A 10,000-nucleotide genomic window follows, 5' to 3' on the forward strand; every position below is an offset into this window, starting at 1 on the left:
ATATATATATATATATATATATATATATAGTTATATATAGTTATATATATATAGTTATATATAGTTATAGCTATATATAGTTATATATAGTTATAGCTATATATAGTTAAATATATGTATCCCTAAAGGAAGAGGAATGCCCTTGTAGAGAAGAAAATCTGTCATTGAGCAACGCTACACACCTGAATCACCTGGTTGTTACAGTAGTAGTATCCATAAATCAAGCTAAGCTTAGTGTATATGTTAAGTTGACATGAAAGAATGTTTTCGGGGTGTGGTGGGTTTGTTTCTTGTACTGTCAGTATCTAGATCACCTGCTGGATACCCTCACTAAATACGAACAGAAATGTTCCCAATAACACACTGGCTCGTTGTGGTTCATTCCTGGAAATGCATTTTCATTTCTAAGGAACGAATACTGAAAATTATTTCAGAAACACTTAAACCTGAGTGTAAAATGTCTTGTGAACAGTTTTGTTTTTATTTAAATCCACTGACTGTTACAGTTCCTCTAGCAAATCAAAAAGAGCATAATTCTTTAATACATTAATAACAGTATATTCTAATGATCGAATATTTAATTAAAAGTAATTGTAGCTTTTATTGTAGTTGCAATCTTTATTCCAGTTTAAAATGGGGTATTTTCACTTTGGGGCTCATAGTCTATTGTGTAAAGAAATTATTCTTTGAATTTTAGGTTTTAATATTAATGGCAAGCCTCATATTTCAATTATTTCAAATTTTTTTTTAATTTACTTTAAAATACCTGCTTGGAAAGTAATTCTCTTGTGCTGCATGCGTGAAGTATTACTGCTTATTTGATCTTCTAGCTTGCCTAGTGGAATTAATGATAAAAGATAACTTAAAATTTGCTTTAATAAACACACATACTTTAATTTGTGAGGTGGTTGGGTTTCTTTTTAGCTAAATATTTTTTTTTTCTTAGCTGAATCAAATTAAAAGGCCTCTGAAATATTAGGCAGATGCAGGGGATGTGATAAAGATACCACTTCAAAGCCAAGACAATGCTTATTGCTGCGAACAAAAATAGCAGCGTTCACAACTGGAGACTCGGGTTTAAACAATTGCACTTTCTTGTTTTGAAGAGAAGACTGAGAATAATATTTTTGTGAAGCCTGGCAAAATCTGATGCTTTGCTGGTTCCGAGTTTGACGGTGTCTGTAGCCATGGATTCAGTGTTTCCTTTCCCTTTTCAGTAAAGCCCAGAGAGTTTAAAGCTAAACGGCTGTTTTCTGTCGTTAGTGTCTAGCTTGAGAGCAGTATTAGCTCAGCGCTTCATCAGCACACGCTGGTTTCTAGAGTATCTGGAAAGCTGAGTAATCCTGCAGTGTCGTAGCCGTGCCTCTTGCCTCTCCTTAGGGTTACTGCAGGACAAGCGGATGGAGATGGATAAGCACGGCCTCAGTGTCGGAGATTACAATCGTGTGGTTGGAAAAGGGCCTGGTTCTCGTCCTCAGATTTCCAAAGAGTCTTCCATGGATCGCGGTCCTTACTTCGATAAGGTCAGTGGGTGCCTTACTGGTGGGCACTGCTAAACTTCTCTGACTGCCCTCTGAGTAGTCCCCGTGTGCTCCTTAGCTTTCTGCATTTAGTGCAGAGGGAAACCAGGGCTTTCCTGTTAATCCGTAAGAGATGTTTTGTTCTTTTTAACTTACTGATATAAGATACTAAGCACTTTCTGTAGCCCCTTTGCAGTGCCAATGACTAACCTGATCTCTTTTGTTTTCTGCCTATTTCCTGCTGGTGCTGGACTGTCATGTGACTCTTCCCTTCTGTTCCTGGCAATGGTTTCTCCCTTCCGCTTGCTTGCTGGCTGGGTGTTGCGCATCGGTTTGTCTGTCCAATCAGGATGGCATTGTAGCAGACGAGTCCCAAAACATGCAGTTTATGTCCAATCAAAACATGAAGCTTCCCCCTTCAAATAATGCACTACCTAACCAAGCCCTTGGCTCCCTAGCAGGGCTGGGTATGCAAAACTTGAATTCTGTTAGACAGGTAAGGCTGTGTGCATATCCTTGGCATGTTACTTTACAGCATTTAATACTTTTTGATATAACGTCCTAGCTACCTATGTGATTGACATGTGTTTAACTTCTAATTCAAATATGTAGGGGTGGGAGAAGTGGCAGGAGAGGTTTATTGCCACTAACTGTCCGTCCTTTCCCCAGAATGGCAATCCCAGTATGTTTGGTGTTGGTAATATAGCAGCACAGCCCAGGAGCATGCAGCAGCCTCCAGCACAACCTCTTAATTCATCTCAGCCTAATCCACGTGCTCAAGTGCCTCCTCCATTACTATCCCCTCAGGTAACTGAGTACACAAAACATTCTGTGTGTAAGCTACCGAAATACTGCTTCAGAAAATTAGTTTCTGTTTATTGGTGTTGCTGATATTTATTCTGTAAATATTTGAAAACCGACTTGGCTTGGTGAGTGTTTCAGAAACCAGGCAACTGTTGACCAGAGGTTGTAATATTCTGCATCTGGTGTAACTAATGGCACATTGCTGTCAGTGGCTCTTCATACTGGTCCATTTTGCAGGTTCCAGTATCATTACTGAAGTATGCACCAAACAACGGTGGCCTGAGCCCACTTTTTGGCCCACAACAGGTAGCCATGTTGAATCAACTGTCCCAGTTAAACCAGCTTTCTCAGATCTCCCAGTTACAGGTAAGCTAACAAAGCTAGTTGCTCCGTGTTCTCTTTGGAAGTCTAAGTAGAGACTTACGTCAGCTATAAACTGTTTTTAAAAAAACCACCACAAAACACTGTCTCCTAGCGGTTGTTGGCTCAGCAGCAAAAAGCGCAGAATCAAAGAAGCATGCCTTCTGGTGGTCGTCAACAGCAGGAGCAGCAGGTAAATAAATACGTTTACTATTAACTTTTCAACCTGTCTTTAAAAACTTTTTTCATCCTGAGCTGCGCTTCTTGTTGTAAACTCTGCTAAAGTGTGCGAGGGCAAAGGGGATTTTGGCAAGCTTTAGAGGAGGGACTTGGCTTAATGCTGGGGTTTTGCTGTGCTGAGACGCATGGAACCCAAAGATGTGTTTCATGATCTTTCTTTAAAGGTGGAAAAGCTTTTGCCTATTTATATTGTAACTGCTCTGTTTTTTTAAGGGTCGATCTCTTAGTATGCAGCAACAGATGATGCAACAGTCCCGTCAGCTTGATCCAAACCTGTTAATGAAGCAGCAAACTCCACCCTCTCAACAGCAGTCACTCCATCAACCCACCATGAAATCCTTCCTTGAGAATGTCATCCCCCACGCTACTCCTGAGCTACAGAAAGGGCCATCACCAATAAATGCATTCAGCAGCTTCCCCATAGGTGGGTTTCTCCGGGCTGACTCCGTGCAGGCAGTTAATGCTCCCGCGACACGTGGCCTTTGTTTTCGCGTCGCCTGTCCCCTCTGAACACAGCAGTGACTGTAGTCCTGTCAGCACGCACGATTTTAATGGAAGTAGTAATTCTGTGTGGGGTTTATCCGGTTACCCTTTTTCACCAAAGACATTTTTTCACAAGTGAGCTTATTCCCAGAAGTAACTCTCTGTATTTTGGTGGAAAATGCTTTACATTCTTAAAGAACGTCTGTCTCCTTTTATTTCTTTTTTTATCCTCTGGGTCCCAAGGATGACACAAAGTCCTTTTGCAATTATGATTCCTGGAGCTAAAGGACTTTTAGAAGTAGAATCCACACAGAGAATCCATTGATGTGGTCTTATTTTCTTGGATTTTAAAAACATTTTCAATGAATCTGGAATTGTATAGTTAGAACAAAACGTTGATTTCCCTTTTAGTGTTTTTTATCCAGGAAAGAAAGCTTTTAGCTCTGCATTCTTAAAAAATGGTTGTCTCATTTCAGGCAAAATGTCTGAATGTTTATAAATACAAACATCTCCTGTTTCTTTCTCCCTACATTTCCAGGCTTCTGTCCAATTTCTACTTCAGAAATTCCAGGCTTGTATATTTTCTCCTTACTTTAGGTCCCTTTTTAACGCTATCGTATCCTTATTACAACTGTTTATCATTTACCTCTGTTCCTTATCCCTGTTTTTTTCATCCTCTTCAGTTTGCATTTCTATTTTATTCTAATCTGGTCGTTTCTGTTGGGCTGACTTCCTTTGCATTCTCATTGCCCTTTGTAGAGAAGTTTATTTAATAGAGAATGCTGCTGAAATCCTTGTGCTTACAGGTGGAGTGTTACAGAGGCAGTGGGTCAGTGCAGGCCACGCTGGTGCACTGCATGTGGCACACGGGGAGTTCTGCTTGTGGCCCGAGTCTAGGCTGCTGCTTAATAGTTGCTGCTGATGACTGGCATCGAGATCTAACTACTGCTTTCATTCAGAGGGCAGAGCTTAAAAATGAAGTTTGTTTAGCTATTACAGGTGCTGTGTTAGGTCTAGTGAAAGGAATATTTAACTTTCTCACCAAATTTTGTGCTGAGTCATTGCATCCTGCCCACGTCAGGTTCCTTTCTGTTTAATTTCTTGAGCTGAACTGTTGTATATTGTTGTTAAGTAGCGGCTTTTGCACCTTAATCATTGCCGCGTTTCAGGAACCTGCAGGATATGTAAGAATTCCTTGGGGTCCCCTTGGAATAGTGCTGTATAGTGATATAAACAAGTGGAGCCACACTCAGTCCACAAATACAAGCTTAAGGGTAGAAATAGTAGGTTGCTGGAATTTCTTGACCTTTAGTGAAAAATTTGAGTTGAGAGGAGTATTGGTAGCATCCTCCAAGTGCAAGTATAGTAGCATAGGGGGGTGTGTGTGAGGAGGAGCTGAACTTGCCAAGTTGTTTTCCGGAAAATCTTGCAGGTGTGTGATTTCCTCCATGCTCTAGTGTTAACATGAGACCCAGCAACGAAAGCAGGGAGGTCCTGTTTGCATCCCGGGGAACTGATTTTGTTGAGATTCCCTAGACATTTGTTCATTAAAAGCAGAGATTGGAGGCAGGTGGGGGGTCTCCTTCTCTCTAGTTGACCAGAACTGCAGTCACATCCCGATTCATTTATAGAATTAAATATTTCTAACATTAAAAATACCTTTTTCTATCAAGTAGTGAGTATAGCTGAACAATATCAAATCTTACACAATTGGCTGTGAAAAATTACTTGTGGGAAGCCTGTTTAAATTACAGCTTGTCTGCAGGGACGGGGTTTGTCCCGGGGTTCCGGATGCGGAGCTGCGGACGTGCGTGACGCCGAGGGGCCGGCATTAGCCTTACCAGCTCCATCTGCCTCTGGGCCAGCTTGTCATCTCTTGAACCCCTCTTTTAGAGGTCTGGCTCTGCAAGCTGCCTCAGAGGTAGAAGAAAGGTTTCTGTTGTGCACAGCTTACTGCTCTGGCAACAGTAAAATGCCGGAGCGAGAGGCATCAAACTGCATTGACTGGACTTGTCCCTTTTCTGCTTTGACTGTCGATAGCTGTTGTATTTCTTAAAACTCAGCTGCCCTGTTACAAGACACTTTCTCTGAGGCTTTTCAAGGGGCTGCTTTTCTGGCTTCAACATCTGCTCATGCCTTTAACAAACAGAAAACAACTAAACAAAAAAACAAACCGACTTCTGAATATCGACTTAGGAGCAAAGCTAAGCGCTAGTTTCCAGTGCTGAGTTAAGGTGTTTCTAGTAGAGATTTGAGAAGTTCTCTGCGTGTCTCTGGCCCTAAATTAAAATGTTGTAGTGGTTTGTTTTCAGGAATTAAGTAAATAAATCTGAAGGGCTGGAAATGTAACCAGGTATGGCTGTGAATTCAGGATTCTTGGAAAGAGAGCAGGCATGCCGAAGGCCAAAGGTGGGCCTTGTCCAAGCCCAGAGGAGCTGGTTCTTGCAGGTGTTGGGATTGATTTGGGTTGACATCGTGTTGATTCTCCAGCAGATAAACATGCTGAAAAACAGACAACAGGCGAAGACAAGTTTTGTTTGTTTTCTCTTACTGAGGTTTTAATATTCAGTGTGGACAGGATAAATGGAGGAGGGGGGTAGTGTAGTGCTTGTCTGAGCTGCTGTGGGTCAGAAGCTGGCCGGGTGTCCTCTTGAACAGCCCTAGTAAGAACGGGAAGGAGTTGTAACTGCAGATACGGGCACGTAACTTCTGCTGGGTAGGGATGCGTACCGACACGGCCTCCTGCTGAGGAAGGTGTCTTCTGGAGTACAGTACTTCTGCTGTGTGCAGTGAGATCGGGGGGTGGTGCTGGGCTGCTGTTAGAAATGCCACATTTTAGATGTTTCCACTTCAGTTTCTCTAACTTCCTAATGGCTTCTTCCACTGACATCTTTGCATGAAGACATCAGCTGAGAACTTCCGAGTGCTTTGCATTGCTTAGCTTAGCTTCTGTCCATAGTAAGTTCACTGTATTAAATGCTAGAATGTTTCTCAAAAGCAGAGATGTGGAAGCATGAAATAACTATAGTAATATGCTCTTAAATGTTTATTAGGACAGTAGTGGTAATTAGCAGAAGAAAAGTGTTTAGCCTGTATTTCATAAGCTATATATGTTTTTAGGAATGAACTCAAACTTGAATGTAAACATGGATATGAGCAGTATTAAAGAGCCACAATCTCGGTTGAGAAAATGGACTACAGTAGACAGCATTTCTGTGAACACATCCTTAGATCAAAACTCCAGCAAACATGGTACGTTAAACCCGTCGTGAAGCATCGCTTGGCGTCGCACATCCCATTTCCACGTTCCCTGTGCAAAACGCAGGTTTGCTCTGGGTGGGCCTGTAGTTGTAACTGCTGCTGTTCGTGTTGCTTGTAGCTGTCAGAATTTGTATTGCGTTGCCTGTGCCAAACCTGCTGCTTGTCTCCTGCAGCAGCCCATCGCTTTCGGGGATGTTTTTACTTTCGGAAGGGATCTTGTCACGACATTTAGTAGAAACGTCGTGCAGAATTCCCTGTTAACCAGACTTTTCTTTAAGTGCGACTGTCGCTACTAGTTTTACCTTAATCTGGATTGGAATGCTTCATATATGTTTAAATCAAAAGCTTTAGATTTTTGAGCTTTCTTCCCCCCACCCTGCTGGCCTTAAGGTGATTCATGGGGATTTAAGTCTGTGTGCACGCGTTCTGGTGATGCCTGACACTTTTAGTTGCAGGTTCTGGTGATGAATGTGTATGTTTGCATTCTAAAAATGGGGAGAGCTTAGAAGGGATAGACTAGTACCGTTGCTGCGCTCAGTTTGAGAGGAGGCGGACTTGCTTGCTTCGTATTTCGTTGCAGTAATTAGGATTCGTATGACATTCAACTGTTTCAGTTGCTTGAAATCTCATCCAGTTAAAATTTGAGTCTTACAGCACAAAGGTTCTTGTCTAAAGATAGTTATAAAATGTCTCCAGTCTCCTGTTACTGTTCAGTCTTCGGATTGTTTGGATATTTTTAGATTTGTCAGCTGTGTTACTACTGTGAAATGACTCCCTGCCGTAAGGCTCTAGTGGAGGTGCCCTGCTACTGCACTTGTGAACTCCAGCGGGTTGTTACCTCCAGGAGTCGAAGGGTTGGTGTTACTTTAGATGTAGCTGATGTCTGCTGAACAGTATCAGGAATTCGATTATTTGAACTCCCTATTGCACTGAATCCTTAGTGAGTGTCATCTGTTTCCTCAGCACTGCAGAACGTTCTTGGCTTTGCTGCCTGGTAACTTTTAAACTTCTCCTTACAGGACTTGCACAAAATCAAACAAATTTTGTACAGTGCTTTTGTTCCTTTGTCCCCAGTGATCCTTTTGGTTTTTTTCCCCTCCCAGGAATATGAGTAGAATTTATGGAGCTTTTCAGTAGCTAAAGGTCCTTCAGATTTTGTAGGTGTTTCTTCCAAGAGCCCTCCCATCACAGACAATATTCGCTGCCCCCGTTATCTGGTTGGGCTCTTAGGGAATGCTCTTACCCCCTTGAATTAATACTTTACTTAAATTTACAAAGTATGCTATTTTAGTGAGATGATTTTGTGGGAGATCATTCTTACAGTTTTCTCCTGAATTATTCAGAGACAGTTCATTTTAGATTATATAATCCTGTATGACTTCCTATATAGCTTGACACTGCGGGAGGGCAGTATGCTGCTGTATATTTTGTGAATATACACAAGGGCACGTTTCTGTATATAGACGGGTATAGAAAAATACTCAAATTTGCTACGAAAAATGTTTGACTACTGTTTGTGGGTTTTTTTTTTCCTTTATAGGTGCTATTTCAAGTGGTTTTAGGCTGGAAGAGTCTCCATTTGTTCCCTATGACTTTATGAACAGCAGTAATTCACCAGCCAGCCCTCCCGGATCGATTGGGGACGGCTGGCCCCGTGCCAAATCGCCTAACGGCTCTAGCAGTGTTAACTGGCCCCCAGGTACTCAGCGGCCTCTGCCGTGCCCCCGGGTCACGGCGGGTGGGAAACGGCCTCAGGAAAGCTGAGAGCAGTAGTTACTGTGCCGAGAGAAGTGCGTCTCCCTGCTCCGAGGTTGTACCCTGGGGAGGCAGGACCGGGAGAACTAGAAATGAAGTGAATAGAGGGAGAAGATGACTAAATTAAGTAAATGCTTAAAATTGAGGGTTTGGATTTTCAGTCATTAAGAGATGTATTGTTTAGACAGCCATTTTCTTTTTTAAAAATTAAATTCAAATAAGCTGCTTTTCTGCCTCCGTATTCCTAGAGTTTCGTCCTGGTGAGCCATGGAAAGGTTATCCAAACATCGACCCTGAAACTGACCCTTACGTCACTCCTGGCAGTGTCATAAACAATCTCTCAATTAATACTGTGCGGGAAGTTGACCACCTCAGGGACAGGAACAGTGGTACGTTCACTTTTCTGATGGTGCTACTGCTCTTCCCTCAGCCACGGCGAGAGACTCTACTCTGAGACGTGTTTTGCTCCTTGCTCATCCCCCTGTGTATCTTGTGTGGTGGATTTCACGGACACAAAGCTCATCTTTGGCTTGAGCGCTGCTGCCTGATGCAGTGCAGCAGATATTCCAGGAATGCGGGCAGAGCTCCGCGTCCTGGTGTAATTCTGTGTGCAGAGGCAGCGTGTTTGAAAGCAGGAGAGCAAAACTTGGCACTGGCCATCGCAGTGATGCAACGGGCTCTGCAGGGCGCCTCCTGCACGCTTGCCACCACGTGCTTGGGGACCAAGGGTGAGGGCTGGGAGTGGAGCAGGTCCCTCCTCTGGCTGCAGCGTGCTCAGTCTGGACTACAAGCCATGCCTTTTAAATTTTACTGCATTCAGGATGCACTGTGCCGTGCCTGACTCCTGACTTCTGTCTGTATTACAGGGTCATCCTCATCTTTGAACACCACGCTGCCTTCAACTAGTGCCTGGTCATCCATTCGTGCCTCCAACTACAATGTTTCCCTCAGCAGTACAGCACAAAGCACTTCAGGTGATGTTGGCTTCTGTTGCTCTGAGCTGGTGGTTCTTTCCCTTCACATGCTTCAGGGGGGATACAATAAAAAGTAGCCCTGAGGTCTCCTCTATTTTATTCTAATTTAGCTGCTTTTATTCATAGCAAGATTATGGTTCCAGCAGTATATAGTGATCGTGGTTGTCTTTACATGTCTTTTAGTAGCCAGAAACAGTGATTCCAAATCAACATGGTCTCCTGGATCAGTCACTAACACCTCTCTGGCTCATGAGCTGTGGAAGGTCCCTTTGCCACCTAAAAGCATCACTGCTCCGTCCCGCCCACCTCCAGGGCTGACAGGCCAGAAACCACCGTTGTCCACGTGGGATAATTCCCTTCGTTTGGGTGGAGGATGGGGAAATTCTGATGCCAGATATACCCCTGGTAAGGATGTTTCTGTGTGTGGAGGTGTTTCAGTTTGTGCCCAAGCTAGGGAGTCTCCTCTGCATTCGGTTAGATCATCTCCCTGTAGTTTGTCTTGCCAGCAGCAGTGGCTGGTCGGTGCCCCCCGACAGGATCCCTGCGGCTCGGACGGGGGGCACCGACCGGGGCTGGGTGTGCAGCACTGACACGGGTGGCACT

The 10,000-nt window shown here is 43.4% G+C and overlaps 1 protein-coding gene across 7 annotated transcripts in view; it reads left to right on the plus strand.

Moving 5' to 3' along the window:
• TNRC6A (trinucleotide repeat containing 6A) overlaps positions 1–10,000 on the plus strand; it is a 49,915-nt gene that overhangs the window by 37,011 nt on the left and 2,904 nt on the right. The window contains exons 12-23 of one of the 7 annotated variants that reach the window (XM_026859405.1): positions 1,381–1,523; positions 1,870–2,016; positions 2,190–2,327; positions 2,562–2,690; positions 2,800–2,877; positions 3,138–3,348; positions 3,946–3,978; positions 6,528–6,659; positions 8,209–8,367; positions 8,672–8,812; positions 9,290–9,397; positions 9,581–9,802. In XM_026859405.1, coding sequence (XP_026715206.1) covers positions 1,381–1,523; positions 1,870–2,016; positions 2,190–2,327; positions 2,562–2,690; positions 2,800–2,877; positions 3,138–3,348; positions 3,946–3,978; positions 6,528–6,659; positions 8,209–8,367; positions 8,672–8,812; positions 9,290–9,397; positions 9,581–9,802 — 1,641 coding nt within the window. The remainder of the gene's footprint in view (positions 1–1,380; positions 1,524–1,869; positions 2,017–2,189; positions 2,328–2,561; positions 2,691–2,799; positions 2,878–3,137; positions 3,349–3,945; positions 3,979–6,527; positions 6,660–8,208; positions 8,368–8,671; positions 8,813–9,289; positions 9,398–9,580; positions 9,803–10,000) is intronic. The other 6 variants (XM_026859407.1, XM_026859406.1, XM_026859409.1 and 3 more) reach the window with 6 other exon arrangements.

The sequence above is a fragment of the Athene cunicularia genome (genome assembly GCF_003259725.1).
Source record: "Athene cunicularia isolate RWA chromosome 14 unlocalized genomic scaffold, athCun1 chr14_part2, whole genome shotgun sequence".
Lineage (NCBI taxonomy): Eukaryota > Metazoa > Chordata > Aves > Strigiformes > Strigidae > Athene > Athene cunicularia.